This window comes from Pinus tabuliformis, chromosome 6, assembly GCF_031772625.1.
Source record: "Pinus tabuliformis cultivar Carrire ecotype Pingquan chromosome 6, CPIR1, whole genome shotgun sequence".
Taxonomy (NCBI): domain Eukaryota; kingdom Viridiplantae; phylum Streptophyta; class Pinopsida; order Pinales; family Pinaceae; genus Pinus; species Pinus tabuliformis.
The window spans coordinates 295,814,026-295,835,922 of record NC_142292.1 but is presented as its reverse complement, the minus strand read 5'-3'; the positions used below and the strand labels follow the sequence as shown (position 1 = coordinate 295,835,922).

The window sequence follows — 21,897 nt, the reverse complement described above, 5'->3', positions numbered from 1 at the left end:
GGTTTGAGATTCATAATCAGGAATCTCATGTATGCAAGTTGAAGAAAGCTCTCTATGGGCTAAAGCAAGCACCCCGAGCTTGGTATGAGAGGATTGATAACTATTTGATGAAGCTAGGATTCACTAGAAGTGAAGCTGATCCAAACCTTTACTTTAAGGTTGAAGATGATAAGCCTCTCATACTAGTGTTGTATGTTGACGATCTCTTTCTAACATGTGCAGACCTTCTCATTCACAAATGTAAGAGGGAGTTGGCTTCCAAATTTGAGATGAAGGACCTAGGACTGATGCACTATTTCCTAGGGCTGGAGGTCTGGCAAAAGCCAGGAGAAATTTTCCTATCTCAAGGAAAATACGTGGTGAAGATATTGGAGAGATTTGGTATGGTGGACTGCAAGCCCGTGACTACCCTGATGGAGCTTAACTTCAAGAAGTTATGTAGTAGTGCTGTCGGACCTGTGTTGGGAAATGCTTCTGAGTATCGTCAACTCATAGGAGCATTGATGTTCTTGGTGAACTCTCGTCTGGATATATGTTTTGCAGTGAACACGTTGAGCCAATATATGGTTGAGCCTCATCACTCACATTGGATTGGTGCCAAGAATCTTCTGAGATATCTTAGGGGCACAATCACTCATGGATTCAGATACTTTGTCGGAGATGTGAGGCTACATGGTTATTCCGATGCTAATTGGGCAGGCAGTGTGGTGGACCGAAAGAGCACTTTCGGGTGTTGTTTATCTTTAGGTTCTACTTCGATATCCTAGATGAACAAGAAGCAGAAGTCAGTGGCTTTGAGCACCACTGAGGCCGAATACATTGCTGTGAGTATGGCCTCCTGTGAAGATGTCTGGTTGTGGAAGCTCTTTAGTGAGTTGTTTGGTCATACGCTGGATACTACCGTGATCCTCTGCAACAACCAGAGTGGGATTCGTTTATCAGAGAATCTCGTATTTCATGATCACTCCAAGCACATCGATATCAGGTACCACTTTATCCGGGATATGGTACAACGAGGAGCAATAAGGCTCCATCATATTGGGACTGATGAGCAGGTCGTCGACATTCTGAGCCCCTGGGAAAGGTCAAATTCTTGACTTTCCGAGAATGACTAGGAGTCGTGGAGAGACCCTCTTATTAAGGTCCTATATGATATATACATTGAGCTCTGGGAGCTCCGAGGGGTTTGGGGTACTTCTTGGAGCGATGAGCAACCATAGGGTGAGTGGTTCACCTTTCCCCTAGTGGTTTGCTATGTACAGGGTGAGTGGTTCAGTTTTCCCTGTGATACCCCATGGCGACATGTAGGCAGGAAGAGTGGTTCATCCTTCTACTGAGACATCCTACCCATGCAGTCTAGGACTAATGGGAAGAACCTCTCATCTGGCCAATGAATAGGGAAATGAGGATAGGGACCATAGTAGTACCGATGGACGCATCGTGTATCTACCGTACTCCCTATGCTAGGATGACATTGATCTGGGATCAATTGGAACTCACTTCGGGTCAATAAGAGTGGTATGAAACACTCTTTATTTGGAACTGACTTCGGGTCAGTAAGAGTGATATAACTCACTCTCTTTTGGAACTGATTTCGGATCAGTAAGAGTGGTATGACACACTCCCTTCATTAGGATTGACTTCAGGTCAGTAAAATTGCTATTGGACACTCTCTTTTATCTCAGACTGACTTCGGGTCAGTAGAGGATGGTATGATACATTCTCAATCACTTCTTCTTCATAGTTCAGCAGAGCAGAGCAGTGCATTGATGGCAGAGATAGTACCAACAGACAGATGGATTAGCAGATGAAGTTCTCCCTAGTTGAGAGGGAGAGTTAAAATTGAAAACTAGGGCCAAACTCCATGTGGGTCACCTTATTTATGGCAGCTGATATTTTTCTTGGATTCCTCTCATCGAGAGGTGTAGGATTGATCTAACAATCATCCGATTCCGACATGTATTCATGGAGATATGAATTTATTTGTATTTCTTGACAATTTGTCAAGGTCGGCCAGCAAGCAAAACAGTGTTTTACACCCCCAGCTTATCCTCAATGTGGCATATAAAAGGAGGAGACCTTGAGGCATTATTCCCATCATCTCATCATCTCATTCTTCACTCCCCTAGTCTGATTGAGTATCCATAGGAGGAGCAAATCACTCACACATGGGAAGAAGGAAGGACGCAGGTCTGATCTAAGGCAGCGTTGACTTTGGGTTGACCGTGGAGCAGCAGGGCTGAATTTTGACTGCATTGACCAGCGAGGAGGTATCTTTGACTGCGGATTAGTGTGGGGAGTCTCTTCCAAGCAAGCCGCAGTTCTGGACAGCAAGCGTTGACCCCTGTTTGACCAACCATTGACCAGCGTTGACTGTCAAGGGTTGACCAGCAGACTTTGACTTTTGTTGACTGCAGTTTGACCACTATTTTTGGACTGTTTTGGGCTGCCTATCATTGCCGTTGAAGGTCGAGTTGACTGAGGTTGACTTGAGGTCATTGTTGACCTGTTTGACCAGCTTTGACTTTGCTGGTTAGGGTTTAGTTGCTGCTGTCATAAAATTACAGAATTGTGAAATTGTACAAGGGTTTCTTTGCTGAATTATTGAAGAATATAAGAAGAATTGATCAAGGGTTTCCCCGCATTGGGATTTGTCCTTGGCTGGTGCCACATCTTGTGTCTCTTGTCTTGGCTTGTCTTCTACTGTTTACATTTATGTTCTATCTGCATTTTACTATCATGTTGATGTGATTGCAATTCTGGAAATTGATATTGGGCTAATAAGAAAACTTGAAATAAATTGCTCTTAAGCATAGAACATACCATAATTTAACAAGTTTTGAACAAATTCTGAGAGTGGAATTTCAAATAAATTGATGCCCTAACTATCACACGAAGTGGGAACCCTTGACGTTGCCTTGACTTGGGGATTTCTTGAAGGTTTATGCTTAACTAGTTGTTGAAGTACATCATACAAAGCCTTTTCTCTTAACTACCTTGACAATGGATGAACCCATTTTTTAGAATATATCTCAACCCTAGGTCTCATGTAGCCATATATTACAAGGGGTTTTTCATGGAAAGCATTGCTAGCTCCTCCCAAAGCTTGCACTTCGATTGAGCCTTCCCATTGAATGAGCCACCTTGCCTCACTTCAAGCCTATCATAAAGACATCTATCACAAGTGAGGAATACTAGGACTCCTCCTGTCGGTGAAAAACAGGGAAGAGAAAGTGACTTAGGTTGTGGTCACAGTGAACCTTTGTCCCAAAGTGTTGTTGTGCCCTCTAGTTTTAGCCTACAAACTAGGTCTGCTAGTTTGTGCAGCAACAGTCCCCATGAGAGACCTTGTGTTATGGAAGACAACCCTTAGGTCAAAATCACTCTACTGTTTATATAACCAGTAATATTAGTTCCCTCCGAGCCTTAAGCTATGGTCTTACTACATTGAATTGCAACACGACATATATGGTCTTAGACTCAATATCAATAATTATATATTGTTGTGCTTTATTGCAACAGAATATGCTCCCATTAAGTACTTCAGCTTGTGTATTTCATTTATAAACTCCATCAAATTAGATACACGCAGAACACAGTAATGGGAGACAAAAGGGAACTGAGGGAAATATGGATTAAAGGTTTAGATACTCACAAGAAGTCTTTTAAATTTCATGCTCGAGGATAGATGAAGTAGAATTTTTTTTATGATTATCAGAAAACCTGATTTCAGAAAAGAAAGTGATCCTAAGAAATTAACATTCAAGCATTGATTTTCCAAAGATGAAGGATATGCACTAATCAAATTATACAATACAAACTATCCACTTGAAGTTTCTAGATTGGAAGATGCTTTACAAAAGTATGCTATAGTTTTCGACTCAGACAAAATGTACCTTCCTAAGAATAAAAGCAAAACGCTTCATCATTGAAGGATATGATATTTCCATGTACCTTCTAAGAAGCAGGGAAAAATGGTTCACCATTGAATGATATGATATTTCCTCACATGTGAGAATCTCTGATATTATTTGTTCAATTTTATTACTAATCCATACATGGCTACATTGAAACTTGACATATAAATCAGAAATAAAGTCAAATCCCTACTTACACTGGAAGGGTTTTTGATTCGTTGAGCTTCATCAATGATTGTATAATACCATTGAATATGAGAAAGAAAGCATGCATCCAATACTACCAAGTCATATGTTGTTAAGAAAACATCAAAGGGTAGAAGTTGATCACGCTGCCAAAACAAACATCATGAAAATCACCATATCAGCCAATGAGTATAAGAAAAAAGCCAAACAAGATAAGTGATCAATTTCAGATACAAATTTAGTCCAATGGTACAACAATCGAATCTTACATGTCAATCAGCTAAGACCCAGAATAAATGAATAGGCTTTCCCCTACTCATTGTTCAAAGGTTTGTAATTAAATATGAGTATTAAACTAGCATTTTCAAACTTTGAGAAAAAATATTATCATGAACTAAATTCACTTAGCAAGATTTCATCAAAACTGAAGCTACAAATTCATTTCCTCTTTGTTTCATGCTGTAGAAATTTCATGAATTTAGGTTTCTTTTGTAAATTTAGAAATTTCAAGTCTTTAGATGTTCCATGGATGTAATCCCTGTGAATTATCAACCTTACAGCTCAACTGAATTACAAATTACAGCAGCAAATAGCAGAAAATATTTCACTTCACATCAACATTGTTCCCTAATACACTAGGAAATCCAAGACCATAGATACCAAATATATGTCAACAAGTTTCAGCCCTTAACGCACACTTTCCCATGTATATAACAGATCTGAAATAACACTATTGCAGCAGAATTTACAGCAGTAAATCTGCCCCCCTCATCTTCAAGATATATGTTAAATCACTTCACAATCTCAGCCTTAAATCAAATAAGCAGGACATGTAAGTGTTGGACATTACCAAACCATGAAGAGAATAATAGCTGAAAATCAAATCTACAATAAGACAATTTTGCACAGCTCAAAACTCCATATATATATATATTGCACTGGTTTTGGGGATGGGGGGATGAGTCCCCGAAACGGCTAGAGGCACCCCCAAATTTTCAGGGGATGGCAATTTTATATATATATATAGAACATTTGTAGTTGTTTCAAGCTTGTAAGCAAAACAAGCTATACTTTATAGTATTATGCACAGACCTTACACTCGCCAATTAAAATCTCAAACAATTTTAAAAAGGGTTGAATGACATTTCATTATTGGGCACTAGACATGAGCTTTAGCTTTAGGAAACTTAAGTGTAACTACTTTAGATTTGTAATAAGGTCCATGAACAATCTGACACATAGAACTGTCTTTATAGTAGTTTTTTTCCTCGTGTTTCTTGTTAATGATGAATATGTTAAACATAAAAGGCATTCCCCTTTTCAATAGGTTTTGTAAACTTTTACAACTGTGTTGAAAACCACTATAAAATACTTTGGTTTTCTAAAGACATTAAATTCATATTTCAGATTAAGGGATTGAATAAGAATTTATTTAAACATTTAGTACCCAATCCAATTCACTACTATCTGATCGTTTTCACAATGCTGGGGGTTGGGATGATGGAAGCACTGAACTTGAATGAGTCCTCAAAATCCACATACAATATATAAAAGCTGAGATGATCCAAAAAAGTGAAAAAACAAGAAAAATAACCACAAGGATCAGCCCTTTAAAACATTGTATTTTCCGTTTTCTTGACATGGAAGCTGCTTTTTGTAATTTTACCATTGAAAATACAATATCTGAATCACCAGAAATCCAAAATGAAACCCATCATACAAAACACATGTTTTGAGTTGCAAATACAACAAAAAAAAAATTCAATGCATTCCAAAAAAAATGAATGGGAAAAATGATCATATTGTTCAATCATCAATGTCCATGATTGTCAAAACTGAAGCTATATGCTTGGATTATCCCTAAAACCTTCCCAAAACATCCCTGAAATCTTCCCAAAAAACCCTTGAAATCTGCCAAAGACATCCCTGAAATCTGTCTGGAACATTCCTGAAATTTGTTCGGAATGTCTTGGGGACGGCCAGCAAGTCCTCAAGTCCCCGATGGAGCCCCAAAGGGTCCAAAAGTCCCCAGAACGTGGGGACGTAGGGTACGTGAGTATTTTTGGGGGGGACGAGTCCCTGTGCAGCAGATATATATATATATATATATAAAGAGAGAGATGAACTTTAAGTACATTCTATATATATATATATATATATATATATATATAGAGAGAGAGAGAGAGAGAGGGAGAGAGATGAACTTTAAGTACATTCTATATATATATATATATAGAGAGAGAGAGAGATGACCTTTAAGTACATACTCTCGGTCAATCTAGTGAAACCTCCAAGCTCTCCAAAACCCCAGCTATGGAAAACCAAGAAAAAACCTAGCTCCACCAAATATATTCCAACAAATTAGAATCACCACTAGTAAGTCCTCCTTGGCCTAGTTACCCACTAAAAGTGGGTGACCCCATAGAAGAATCTTTCTCCTAGACATATCTTCAGCCAATAGCCCCTGATAGCCACCAGTGTAGCTAAGGTATTGTGCCATTTGATCTTCGCTCCCTGAACTAGTGAAATGTCCCCTCGCCCATTTGTCGAGAGCATATGTTTGAAGGTGGGCAATCCAATCCTAAAGGTATGTTTTTCATTGTGGAATACGGTACTTATGCTTATTTTTCCTTGGGCATATTGGGCATGGATTATTGGGTGACTTCGAAGGAGGAAGGGTTTTGACTGTAGTTTTGTTCCCTTGCCTCAAATGGGGAGATAATCACCAGTCCTAGTCCTGTGGGATCTCCCCTATTGACCTATGGCTTCAAGAAGGGCACTACTTGGAAAACCCTGATTTTGGTAGCGCAGTCCCATTTTTCACATTTCACATTTTACGCTCCCCTTCGCACATTACAAGTCCTATTTCATTATCTTCCCTATCTGGGTCCACATGGCCACTGAGTCCACAAGCCACTAGTATGCCCCCTCCCCTTGTCCACATGTCTGGGTCGAGTTTGGAACTATTGCCCTAGAGGTTGATGCAGCTAAAAGAACATTAAAAGCATATCATGGCCACAAGCAAGAAACAAAAAAAAGAATATCATAAAATGACAAATTGGTCGAGACATTTAATATAGCACGTGTGCAAAAGCCAAACATGAGCTTTATCCCTTCATCATGGCCATCACCCTGGTTCTTAGTGTTAGAAAATTGGAAAGGTAGAAAGATTTTCTTGTATTGATAATTACTTTTGATATCATTATGTTTTTAGTAACTTCTTTATGTTTTTTCTTTATCTTCTTCTCATCAAGCAATCATCAAAGCAAAAACATGAAGATCAGGGGACACCAAAAGTAGGTACTCAGGCAGAGCTAAAACCCCTTTATAGGGGAAAACCCAGTCAAAACTCTTCCTTCAGTGGATTCAAATAGAGATAGACCAAGACCCTAGACTAAACCTTCCTCCTCCACCAAGTCAGCCCTTAAACTGTTCTTCCAACCTTCAAAGATCGATTGCATCAACATTGCTTCAATATTTCATTAATACTGTGCATCAAGAACAATTTTTCAACCCTACTACATCATAATTTCGGCCCAGCTTCAATACTACAATTTCGGCCCTTCTGTTGCTTAAGTTTCTTCACAAGATAGAGAAAATTTCGACTTTCCTTACCTAAATAACGACCTCCTCCTCCTTCGTTAGCCCTTTCCTTCTTCCTTCTTGAATTTCACACTTTTTCTGCTTCAGCTACTGCAATTCGAAATTGTTGAGTGTGTGTTCCAAATGAGGTCCAGTAGCTCCAATATATAGTGAATTTGTGAGGTCGAATTCCTTTGTTGAGGCCGACTTGATTTTTCTTGAGGTCGGCTTCATGGAGGAGGCCTAGAAGACCTAAATTACATAAAAATAAATTTCTTTCTTGAGAAATGAAGCCCAAGAAGGGTCTTTTACATTATGACATGGACAAGGACACTTGACATAAACCCTAAGAGCCTACAATGGAGAGTTTGACCTATAAACAATTGACCCAAGCATGAAATCAATGCTTTAATAAGTCCATTTCTTTTCTTTCTTTTGACAAATACATTTCATGATGACTCAAATATAATTATGAAGACCAATACTAGTTACATTCTTCAACGCTCCCTCTTAACTAGGGAGGTATTCATAATTACAAAAATATAGAGGTACATGGAAGATTTCAAAATGAACTACGAAGAGTTCTAGCACACTCAGTGTTGCGGACTAGATACATGACTAGGGTATTTTATCCGCGTGGGACTAAGGGGGCTCAAGCTTTAGCCACTCTAGGTACAATCAGGCTTTTAAGCTCAACCACCAACCCAGGGATCTAGCTGCGTATACAAGGTCGGAGCTCCATGACCAACACCACCCTCCCTCTTTGGGATCTAGACATCAACACATAGGTCGGCTAGATGTCCTCCCAAGCATCTTGCCATACAATGCTTCATCTCTCCCTATTAACTAATTCAAACATATCCATTTGTCCAAGCATGCTTCCAAAGTGTTCAACCTTCTTATCGAGAGACTTACCTGTACAAACACAACCCCAATCAGTACTAAACTTTCAAATGTATGTATACAAGTAAACACAAACCTTCGAGGGTCCTCAATCATTCGGATGTTGCTTATATCATCATCAAGTTGTCCAAATACATTTTGTCAAAAGCTTTCTGTTGAGAAATCTATGGCATAGATATTAAGTGATTTCTCTTCTATTAGTAACTACTTGTGAGTGTTTTTTACTTCTTTTAGATTAGGATCTTCTTTTACTTAGGTTATTAGTGTTCTTCTTCATCAAACAGCTACCAATGCATAAACCATAAAGAGACAAGAGACATGAATATAGGGGATATCATCCAGGGCCAAAACCTCTCACTCTTTGAGAGAAAAACCCAAACAAATTCTTCTTATAGAGATTCCAATTGATGAATACCAAGGCCAAGACCCTTGACCTATCTGCCACTCCATGTCCAAGCCACAAACCTTCCTTGATGAGATCCTTCTTGAAACAACCTTGTAGCACTTTCCTCCTCCTATAGTCAATGCAATTCAAACTGTCTGTACTTCTGGAATTTTCGGTCTCTTCCACAGATCTCCAACTCTCGTCCTATCAGTACCCCTACAATTTACATGTGGGTTGTTTGGAGATAACTCTCTTCTTCACTTGACTAGGAGACTTAATCTTGTGACTTCAGCTAGCATGTATGCTGGTATGAAGACCTTCTTCTTGACTTCTTTGCTAACTGTGTAAACCCTACTGCAGAGCCCTTAATATCAGTCACACGTGTGAGTACAAATAACCAAAAACAATGCCAAACTAGTTCGTATTTCCTTCCTTCTTCCCACGCTGGATGAGAGGCTACTAATTCTCTTTCTCGCACTTTCTATTGTACTTCAGACCCAAGACCGAAAATCTATGTCTAGAATGGAATCTGAGCTGCCAATAAATAGTTGTTTCCTAGCATAATGAGCGACATGAGTGCAGGTGAGCCGACATGTCCATTAAGTAGGTTATATACTCCATTTTGTAGCCGACTTCAAGGAGAGGTTTTGTGCTTGGTCTTGGAGGGATTACATACTTATTAAATGACTCATACAAGATGTAACATGCCCAAGAAGGGTCCTTCATACATGACATTGACTCAATTTGACTTTATGACCAATCCTAAGGACTCACAATGGGAGTCATACTAAAAATAAAATTTCTTGCTCATGAAACCCATGAGACAAGCATTACAATAATAATTTTATTTTTCTTCTTTTCATCAATTACATAAAATCACAATTACACATGTCATTATGAAGACCGAACCTAGTTACTTTTCAACACTCCCTCTTAACTAGGGAGGTATTCATAATGGTACTTGGTCATTCTCAATCTGAAGAATTTCTCATAAGAAGAGTCAGATAGGTAACCCAATTGTATAGCATCATATCAACTAGCATTGTCACATAGCAAGGCCTTGACTAACGGCTCTATCTCTCCACAAGATCAAAGCACAATGTTGGCGAGACCAATGATGTATAGACACCCTCATCATTGTCTCTCTCGGAACATACCCCACCCGAGTTCTCAGGGTGTGTTCCACTAGGACTATTCTTATCTTGGATTCCCAGTCCTCAAAGAATATCGGTCCTCAACGACTACTCTTATCTTGGATGCCCTAATACATCCTCAAAGAGCATCGGATGCCAAATGTTTACCCAATCCTCCATTTTGTCTTCCCAAGTGAAGACAAGAATGATGTGTCTATCTCTCCCTCTTAATTAGGGAGGTCATATCTATTCCAATAAAGGAATGTACTCATTCCTACGGAAGGAATGTACCTAAGCTCCCTCTTGGCTTAGGAATTTCCAAGTTTCTTCCAAGTAAGAAACTTGTTTCCAGGCTCCCTCTTAATTAGGGACCTACAACAGCTCCTCAGGTGGAGATAATGGGACAACCAACTGCTTGAAGAACTCCTCTTCACGATGTCATGAACTTCATTTTGTTATCTTGGAGTCTTCATGTTTGGGAATTCTACAGAGGGCACCGACCATTCAACACTTTCATCCATGAGTCAACCATGTCATCATCGGAAAGTGATCCATCAATCCATATTTGGCCTTCCTTCCTGCCATGTTTACTTAAGGATCCTACTACATGTGCATCGATGGTGGAAGATATTCATAGATCTTCCCTTTGCAGCCCTGCATAAACCCATCCAAATATTCAAAAATAAAGGAATGACCATTAAACTCAACATTACCTTTGTGATGGTCTTTCATCATGACATCTTTTAGTTTGCATCAGCGACCTGCATACATATCGACACATCTCCCAAAGATATATATTGTCAAGAGTCTCTTTCTTTTTCAGACTCCATCAAAGTCTTCATATCTTTCATGGAGATATCCTAGTCAAATCTTCTTGGTCTTTTGGATGTTGATTGCCTCTACCATGGTTGCATATTCCATGATTTCTTCCTTCCTTTCTTCACATGTAACATTCCTAGGAGCTTCCAATCAGAGTTCCTCAATTGTTGTCAACCACCTCATACTTTATATGACGACATATTATGTTGATTTCATCTAGTGAATGTGTGACCCATGCATTCCTACATTCCCTTGAGGGAGGAGATCCTTTCTTTTGATTATGCTCTCAAGATAGAGCATTGATCCATCTTACCTGCAACCATATGACATGACTTCCACAATATCAAATGTAAGCATACATACCTCATTTTTCTTTTGGGTGACCTAGACTTCCTGCAGCAGCTTCCTTGATTGAAAGAGCTTCAATCCCTTGATCTGCTTCACTTTTATGTCATCATACCATCATCCCATGAATTCCACAAGTTTGGAATTCTTGATGAAACACTTGCTTTTCCTCATGATCGGTGAACCTTTCGATGAAGATTCCATCAGAGAATCTTGAGGATCTAGATTATCCCCGTCAGCAGATGTTTCATTTTGACAGATGTATGATAAACCTAGTACTATATGACCTTGCCACTTATGTTCCCAATGAGATTCCCAAGAGCTATATCCTTGACTTCCATGGATTCTAACCATCTTTCATGCTTCTCTATGATGATGTCCCGAGCTCTTGCTTTCAATGCTTCTATGATGCCTTGATGCATCCCATTTAGTGAATCATGATAGCCATATCTTACAACAGAAGACTTAGGAATTTGAGAAGAACTTAGGTGAGGAAGACTATCTCAGTAATAGAGATCTCTTACTTCCTCTTTCTTGGACTTCTTCTTTTCAGCTTCCTCTACTTCTTTGGTGATATGGGCTTCTTCTCTTCCTCTTTTGTTGTCCTTCTTGACATTAGGACAATCTCTTTTGTAGTGTCCATATTCCTGACACACATAGCATTGAATTTTAGACATGTCCCTTTTCATTTTCCAAGAAGCATACAAGCATTACAATAATAATTTTATTTTTCTTCCTCTCTTGGTTTAGTGATAGATCCTTTGACATGTTCCATAACCTCATTTTCAATGAGATCCAGATCTGTCCTTTTCTTCCATGCAATATAGTTTGAAGCCCCAACCAATTTGTTGCTTTCCTTGCAAAAAGACATTGACAGATGTGGTTATAAATATACTTACTTGATAGGATACTCCTTGTTGCTTCCTTGATGTTGATGATGATATAGAGGATAAAAAGCTTCTCCTTAATGAAGGTAGTTTTCTTCAAGAATGATCCTTGATCCCACAGAGAGTGAGACGATACAGCGTTTTGATCTAGCTTCCTTTGGATGAATAGTCTTCAAAACATTTTGTGTAGATGTAGCATTTTGGCCTTCTCCTTCTTGATGATGATCTCAATACTTCTTTGTAGACTTCTTTGATCTAGGGTTATGATGTTCAAGATGATCTTTGCTTTGATGCCTTCCTTGAGATTTAATCCTTGAGTGTCCCTTGATAAGATGCCCTTCCTTGACTTAGTCACCTTAGCTCTGATACCATGTTGAGAAATCTAGGGCATAGAGATTAAGTGATTTCTCTTCTATTAGTAACTGCTTGTGAGTGCTTTTTACTTCTTTTAGATTAGGATCTTCTTTTACTTAGGTTATTAGTGTTCTTCTTCATCAAACAGCTACCAATGCATAAACCATAAAGAGACAAGAGACATAGAATATAGGCTATGAGCTAGGGCCAAAGCCTCTCACTCTTTGAGAGGAAAACTTGAACAAATTCTTCTTATAGAGATTCCATTTGATGAATACCAAGACCAAGACCCTTGACCTATTCGCCACTCCAAGACCAAGCCACAAACCTTCCTTGATGAGATACTTCTTGAAACAACCTTGTAGCACTTGCCTCCTCCTATAGTCAACACAAGTCAAATTGTCTGTACTTCTGGAATTTCGGTCTCTTCCACAGATCTGCAACTCTCGTCCTATCAGTACCCCTGCAATTTACACATGTGGGTTGTTTGGAGATAACTCTCTTCTTCGCTTGACTAGGAGACTTAATCTTGTGACTTCGGCTAGCATGTATGTTGGTATGAAGACCTTCTTGACTTCTTTGTTGATTGTGTAAACCCTACTGCAGAGCCCTTAATATCAGTCACATGTGTGAGTACAAATAACCAAAAACAATGCCAAGCTAGTTAATATTTCCTTCCTTCCTCCCATGTTGGATGAGAGGCTACTAATTATCTTTCTCGCACTTTCTATTGTACTTCAGACCCAAGACCTAGAATTGAATCTGAGCTGCCAATAAATAGTTGTTTCCCAACATAATGAGCGGACATGAGTGCAGGTGAGCCGACATGTCCATTTAGTAGGTTATATACTCCATTTTGTAGCCGGCTTCAGGGAGAGGTTTTGAACTTTTGTGCTTGGTCTTGGGGGACTTACATACTTAATAAATGACTCATCCAAGATGTAACACGCCCAAGAAGGGTCCTTCATACATGACATTGACTCAATTTGACTTTATGACCAATCCTAAGGACTCGCAATGGGAATCATACTAAAAATAAAATTTCTCTCTCATGAAACCCATGAGACAAGAATTACAATAATAATTTTATTTTTCTTCTTTTCATCAATTACATAGAATCACAATTACACGTCATTATGAAGATTGAACCTAGTTACTTTTCAACACTTTCTTCTTCTTTTACTTCTTTAGCAACACCAAATGCATCTTCAGATCTTCTCAAGTCTTTTGTATGAACATTCGTCCATAGTACTTTTGCTTACTTCAAAGTATTCACTATCATAATATGCCCTCCCACTCAACTAGGAAGATATACCCCTTCTTCTATCTAGGTTCCCTCTTAACTTAGGGAGATCAACCACTTCCTTTTACTATAACATCGGAGAACCTTTCGCGGCTTCATGTCTTCTTACGCCATCAAGGTCATCTTGATCATCATCATTTATATAACTTCCTTCATCACACTTATTATTATCATACTAACATCTTCATCATCTTGAAGATTATGTACCTGCAAAACTTTAATAGCAAGTACAACCAAATACAAACATACAAAAGCATGAAGTTAACTATATCAAAATCATGTTATTATAATGGAAACATTTAGACTTTAGACATCAAACACCTAAACCTAGTTAGGTTCATAATCAGCAAGAGACACATCTTTTTACATACTAGACTTCAACTTTTTGCTAGGGTTTTGTCATAAACCCTAGACTTCATCTTTGAGACACAAAGCCTTAGATGTCAGCAATTCAATCAAATAACAATCTTACTATACATCTAAGATTTCAACAATATGCTTTTACCTGTCAGAGTTCTACTAGGGTTTGTAGCAAATGCTAGATTTCATCATCAAAGCTAAATTAAATCGAAAACAACATCATCATATCCTAGAATATTAATCTTCTACTAGGGTTTTACAAGACCTAGGTTTCACAAACTAAAACATGAGGATCAACAATTAGGTCAACATACTCGCATATACATATCTAGGATTTCATTATCACATACTAGCATTTTATATCAATATTCATACATACTAGGTAAACCTAGGACACAAACATCAGTACATCAAAGTCAGATATCAATTTTCTCCAGGCTAGGGTTTTGATCAGATGAATATACACCTAGGGTTTTATTCTTAGGATCTTACTATAACTATTACAAAGGTTTTGTTCATAAACCCTAATTCACCCTAAAGATCTAGGGTATCAATATATAACTTAAACATTAACAGCAAACCCTAAAGAACTAGGGTTTCTATCATAACAATATCAAAACCCTAAACATCAAAAGAGTAGGATTTCCAGACTTCATCAACAACCCTAAGTAGACTAGGGTTGACATACCCTTGGCAACAAAAGGCTAGGGTTTTATAGTGAACCCTAAATGTTAGGGTTTCACAAGAATGATCAACATGATAGTATGATGAGGGTAGATTTAATCTAATGATTAATTACCCTAACAAGAATCTTTAGGATTCAAAACTCTAGACATAACAATGTCAGTAATGTAAAGCAAATTTCAAAAGAGAATGACCATACCTTTTCTAAGAAGAGAACCTTGTAACAAAAACTTGTAGTTTAAAACACCTTGAATTGTTCTTTAACAAACCTTGTAGGATATCAAATCTTGACGGACTTCCTTTGTAATAGAACTTCTTCCATGTTTCAAGTCTACCCTTTGAATTCTCCTCAATGATTTTGAGCATTCAGTAAGCTTTCCTAACCAAGGAAAATATAAATAAAAGATTATTAGCATATAATATACACACATCTTGATATGAAAGGGAAACCAAACATATGGAGGAGACAAAGAACAAGATACTTATCTTTTGGTAAATTGGTGAAGGCTCCCTCTTAATCCAATCTTGAGGGATACCTACAACTTTATCAAAATAATTCAAAAATGTTCTAACAAGACATGTTAGACCTACAAACTCTAGAAATCAAAACATAAAAGAAAACAATACAAAACTAAGAAGGATATGTAAGAGAGGACTTAGTAGTATAAGTCCTTGACTTCTGATTCCTCAGTCTTGTTCTTCTTAGGTGGAGCTTCATCGGTAATATTTGCTTGTTCCCTATATCTCTTCTTATTTCTTGGATTCTCAGGACATTGATTCTTGTAATGACCCATCTTATGACAGTTGTAACATTCAATCTTGGATATGTCAACTTTCTTCTTTGGTCCTTTGAACTTCTTGAAGGTTCCCTTTTTCTTGTGATGAGTAGAATAGGCATTAGAGGTATTTTATTCTTCATCTTCCTTCTTGTTGTTTACTAATGATATTTTGGATTCTTCTTGACTGCAAGCATTCCACATATGTTCAAATGTTGGAGTATCTTTCCAAATGTTAATTCTTATTGCAAAGCTCTCCAAGATTTTGGTAGTCCTAGAAGAGCAGTAATTACGAGCTCTTTTTCTGGTATGATTTCATCTATTGCTTGGAGTTCATCTCTGATTCTAAATATCCTTATAAAGTAAGATGATACAGTATCGTCTTTCGTCATCTTAATAGTCCTTTATTCATTCTAGAGGCTTGCTATTTGACCAATGTTCTTGATGGTGAATAATTTGGAGAGAGCCTCGTACATTTCTTGAGCGGAATCTATGTTGGATATGTATGGAATTAGGTTGTCCTTAACTCCATCCACTATTAGGTTCATAGCCAAGATTTCGGTTTCTCTGAACTTTGCTTTCTCTGCTTCATTTGTAGGCTTCTTGATTTTTCCTTGAACAAGATCTAAAACTTTGTTCTTTTCGAGGATGAGATCTATCCTCTTTTTCCATGCCTTGTAGTTGGAGGCTCCCTCTAGTTTGTTTTCTCCCTTCATCGAGTTTGACATATTGCTATCTTCTTCTCTTTGTGACCCTTTTCTTAAGACTCCTTTTCTTCTCTAGTCTACCTATTTCCTTCTTCTTTACCTTAGCTTTGATACGATGTTAAAAAATTGGTAAGGCAAAAAGATTTTCTTGTATTGATAATTACTTGTGATATTATTATGTTCTTATTAACTTCTTTATGTTCTTTCTTTATCTTCTTCTCATCAAGCAATCATCGAAACAAAAACATGAAGATTAGGGACACCAGAAGTACACACTTAGTCAGGGCTAAAACCCCTTTATAAAGGAAAACCCAGTCAAAACTCTTCCTTCAGTAGATTCAAATTGAGATAGACCAAGTCCCTAGACCCAAAGACCTTCCTCCTCCACCAAATCAGCCCTTAAACTGTTCTTACAACCATCAAAGATTGACTGCAACAATACTGCATCAACATTGCTTCAATATTACATCAATACTACATCAAAGATAGATTTTCGACCCTACTGCATCAAAATTTTGGCCTAGCTTCAAGACTGTAATTTCGACCCTTCTGCAACTTAAGTTTTTTCACACGTGTGAGACAAGATAGAGAAAATTTCGACTTTCTTAGCTAGATAACGACCTCCTTCTCCTTCGCTAGCCCTTTCCTTCTTCGTTCTTGAATTTCACATTGTTTCTACTTCCAGCTACTGCAATTCGAACTTGTTGAGTGTGTGTTCCAACTGAGGTCGAATAGCTCCAATATATAGCGAGTTTGTGAGGTCGAATTCCTTTGTTGAGGCCGACTTGTTCTTTCTTAAGGCCGACTTGGTGGAGGAGGCCTAGAAGACCTAAATTACATAAAAATAAATTTCTTTCTTAACAGATGAAGCCCAAGAAGTGTGTTTTACATTATGACATGGACAAGGACACTTGACATAAACCCTAGGAGCCTACAATGGAGCCTTTGACCTATAAACAATTGACCCAATCATGAAACCCATGCTTTTATAAGTTAATTTCTTTAATAATAAAAATTATTTTTCTTTCTTTTGACAAATACATGTCATTATGACCCAAATATAATTATGAAGATTGATACTAGTTACATTCTTCAACACTTAGGGCCCTTGAGTGCTCCACACGTCATTAAGGAACCCATGCATGTCCCAACCCCTGTGGGCGATAAACTCTCCCACATTAACGGGGTAATAGTTGTTGCATATCTCCCACAACATGCTCTTATTTCCTAAAGCCCTGAGCAATGATACAAAAAAGAATCATAAAAAGGCAAAAGGAAAATAATGAAGGGTGGAAAAGCAAAGGTCGGGGCAACTCAGGTATCCACGATTGCTCCCTCCTACATTTATACACCCAAATATGTAGACATCCCTCATCATTACCATCCTTCAACCCATGGCATATGGCTGTGAGACCCCTATGTCCATATCCATTTCATCATTATTCACATCAACCATATCAATTGAAGGATGTACCTTGGACCTGTCTTTTCCCTTAAAGGTTGGGAACACCTAATAGGGTTGTTTATTAGCCACTCCTACCCAAGATTAAAGCCTCAAATTTGGAAGGGAAGCCCATTATGAAGTCACAATGTGCCCTCGATTAACAAGCTTGGTTCACTTAAATGCACTAATGAATTATTGTACATGATAGTGAGGAAGCGCATTGGATCTGATATGTAATTGGCAAGTGGTTTCATCATGGGTCAGGCAACTCAATTGCGGTCGAAGCCCACCAGACGATCATATTGACACTCCTAGGGGATGTGTTGAAAACCATGGGACTCCGTTAGAGCATCAAGTCATGCCATGGGCACCTTCAACACCCTTAGCAACTCATTGCCCCATATTATTCACAAGATGATGCACTTGGACTAGTGAGCCCCAGCCGGCTTAGCATATTATAACAGTTGATCCAAGCCGCAAAGGATGTTTGTCTCACCCCTTGAGACATGGGAGGGCAAGCACCATCGTCAGAGACCTCATCATTGGAGCATTACAGGGTTTTTCTATTATCTAGAGACCCATGAGACTAGTTCTTGTGCCCCAAACCCAATTTGGGGTTCCACATGATGACTTGTATGGAGACTAAAAGGGGCCATCCCCTTGTTCGATATTTATAGAGCCCTCTCTCACATCTTGGCTCAAAGAGTGTTGAATTGCGTAGCTTGGGAGGTACTCCACAAGCCTAGGAGTTGAGTTTGTGAAGTTTGGCCACAAAAGGCTTTGTGGGGAAAGAACCCAAGTATAGGGGTTTTAGACCCAAGATGGGATTTAAAATCTAAAAACAAAATTAAAAAGGAAAATTAATATTTCCTAAGGTCTAAGTGGACAAAACCCCTAAGATCTAGAGGATTCCTAAGAGGCCTAAGGAAGAGCCATTTAAAGAGGCCTATGGGAAGGCTAGATAATTTCATGTTCCTTTTTCTGGTTTCCCTTATGGCGTGGTCAAGATGGACTTCCAGGGTTGGAGGCAGCTAGGTCACAGGAGTAGGTTTACTCCATCGGCGAGCCCAGGGGCTTTTGGAGGGGTTTTATGGGGTTTTGAGGAGTTTCTATGGGATCCAATGGCATTCGCTTGGCATATTCCATCATACACACAACTTTCATTTTGTTCCATTGCAATCTGACAACTTTCGAAAAGTGTGGTTATTATTGAGCCTAACTCAATTAATTACGCTTAAGGTGGCATTCCAGGAGGAATACTTGACAGAACACCTTAGTGTAATAGCTCGTTGGAACTGGAACGAGAAGATCTACAAGATGAGATAGTGTAAAGTGAATTTCAGTGCCCTGAGGAGGGATGGTGGTCGATTTTCCATTTTCCCGAATTAAAAAAGGTATTTAATTAAAATTTAAGGAGGGAAAACGTACCGAGTGATTCAAATAATAATAAAATAAGGCTTTTAGAGGGATCCATCAGATCTGTAAAAGAGGAGGAGGAGATCATTTGGGATATCTTAGAGTTGAGTATTTTTCTTGTGGAGAGGTTTGGAGAACCAAGAGTTCCCAGCTTCAGCAGTGCCCTAGGACGGAAACCCCCGAGTAATTCAACGAGAGTGGGCAAGGACCCATCTCTCCCCTTGCTAAATTCATCCAGAATTCACAGGAGAGCTTAGTAGTTGTGGTTCAGTTCAGTTTTGGAGAGCCAATGCAATATTGGAGCAGATTCTTGAGGCCAACTTTTCCATCTTAGTTGTATTAGATGTATCAGCATGAAAACCCCACTTTATCTATTATAATAAAAGTTGAGATTATTTTTGTTGTCGTACTCTATTTGTTACATTTTACATGGTAATCTGTTAATGGAATGAAATTTTCATATGAAGCATTTTGTTGAGTTAAAATTCCAAGAAATTGCCGAATTTTTTAGTTTGGGATATTACAGTGGTATCAGAGATGGCTTTCCTGTCAACCTAAGGGTTTATTGCAGACCAATTTGTGGGTTATTTTTGAAAGGCCAAATTCAAGGGTTGCAGTTGAGGGTTATTTTGTTTATTTGCCAAAGTCATAACTTATTGCAAAGATATATTTTGTCGAAGAAGTCGAAGACCCAGTTCCTATAGCAAAATGAGAATTTACTAAAAAGGGCTTGACAAATTTTTCTTAGTAAATGTCCTACAAAATTTCTCGCAGATTGTCGCAGGCAAAATAATGACTCGACAAATTTGAGTAGAAAGTTATTATGAGAACGTAAAAGGGTCGTCTATCAAATTATTAAAAAGGGGGCGCATCATATTATAAATTTGGTCGTTTGAAAAAAAATTATTGAATGGTTTGGCCCAATATATTTTAATTTATGCAAATGGACCAGTAATTCATACAAGCAGAGAAGTCGTATTAAATTAAAAGTCAATTTTTTTATCAAATTTTCTTGAGGGTCGTCTACTAGTTTTAGAGTGTCGACATCATTCCTTCTTGGGCGTGCGAACTTGTTTAACAGCTCGTGGTCTCAGCAATTGTATCACTTCTCCAATGGGCGACTCTGGAATAAATCGGCTTCAATTTGCTGAATATTGGGGACGGGATTGCTCAAGACACCTGAACGAGTTACCTTGAGACGGAATGCCTTTTTCATTACAGACCTCCTTTAAGAACCAAGACCATCATGAATTGAGGACGAAGGCACTGTAAGAAGAGACCAAATTTTATTATTTTGTGGCAAAGTTTCAGTATTGCGTTGGGCCGAATTAGTTGCAACATTTTACAAGCCACCAGTACACCATTTTCCAAAGAGGCAAAGACAATTTGCACCGAATTGGAGAAAATCAATTGTAGCCATGAGCGGTAACAGACATTTCTTCAGGTGGACTGAGTTTAACTTGCTTGAGGGACAAATTCCGTCTTGTAGCAGGCTGATATCAATGTTTTAAGGAGTTGAGATATCATGGTCCAATGCATGTTGAGACAGGGGAGGGTCAAGCACCCTTGAATCAAGCATATTAATTGTCCAATCGAGCAGCATCAAATTAATTGACCAAGTCATCACTGGTGTTGCACATAGCAAATGTGTTGTGCAATTAAATGTGTTTGCATTCAAGGCAAAACAACACTCCTATACTTAATCCACTGTGTGGTTGTGTGAGTGTGGAAGACCGAACTATGTTGGAGGCCAAATATTAGACATTCATGTATGAGTGGCTAGCTTATTAGTTGTGGCAATGTGCTCGAACTATGGGGCTTGATCGTTATGGTGGACACTTGAGGTCGAGTTTCTGGCTGAGAAAGGAGTGAGCTGCAAAGAAATAAAAGGGTCGAATATACTTAATGAAAGTTGGTGCGTAGTCCTGGTGGAAGGGACAATTTCCCTTGGGTGGAAAAGTTGTACGCATAACTTTTTTGTAGCTGAGAACTTCAAATTTTCAGTGAAGAAGCAGTCCTAGGGCATGGACGAGTTTATTGTTGGAGAGAACCATTAACATCATATTGCTTATGGTTGAGCGATGTATGCTGGGAAATGTCAAGTACTACAGTACCAGAAGACAGAATTGCTGGACGTGATCACAAAACTATAGCTCCTTGAAGAAGCTCATTGTTACCTGGGGAAAGAAGGGTGGAGGCTTATATTGTTGGACCGTGCAAATCTTTGTGCCATTACATGTTGGAGTTTACACCAGGTGCCATAGTCATATTGCAACTATTGTTTCTATTGTTGCTAAAAAATTGATATGGGATCTGTATTACTTGTATCGCCTTGTACCTATTGTTGCTAATTTGTCACTACTGTAGGGCTAAGTTGAGCATCAGATTACCACCAATATTTGTTGTTTTGCATTTGGAATTATTGAATTGTTGAGACAGAGATGAGGTGAGAGTTGTTGCACAGATCCATCTATATGTATGGCTTATTGTTTGATCAAGTCAAGTGTGAGAGAGTGTTATTAACTGCTGTTGGAACAATGAGTCTATAGGGAGTATACGTCACAGAGAGGGTTTGGTCACAAGTTTGTTATCATAGCCTTGTATGACTGAGTCTGTGAATCCCATATGGATTGATGATTAAAGTTGTATGTATTGTTGATGTATTGTCCATGTCATATTTGGTCAAGCCTTTGTTG

General features: G+C 38.5%; 1 protein-coding gene across 3 annotated transcripts in view; it reads right to left on the bottom strand.

The window, feature by feature from the left end:
- The window catches only part of ASG3 (SNF2 domain-containing protein / helicase domain-containing protein), a 380,591-nt gene that overhangs the window by 316,804 nt on the left and 41,890 nt on the right, over positions 1-21,897 (bottom strand). For all 3 annotated transcript variants that reach the window (XM_089415440.1, XM_089415438.1, XM_089415443.1), the window contains one exon: positions 4,115-4,249. In XM_089415440.1, the coding sequence (XP_089271566.1) occupies positions 4,115-4,249 (135 nt within the window). The remainder of the gene's footprint in view (positions 1-4,114; positions 4,250-21,897) is intronic.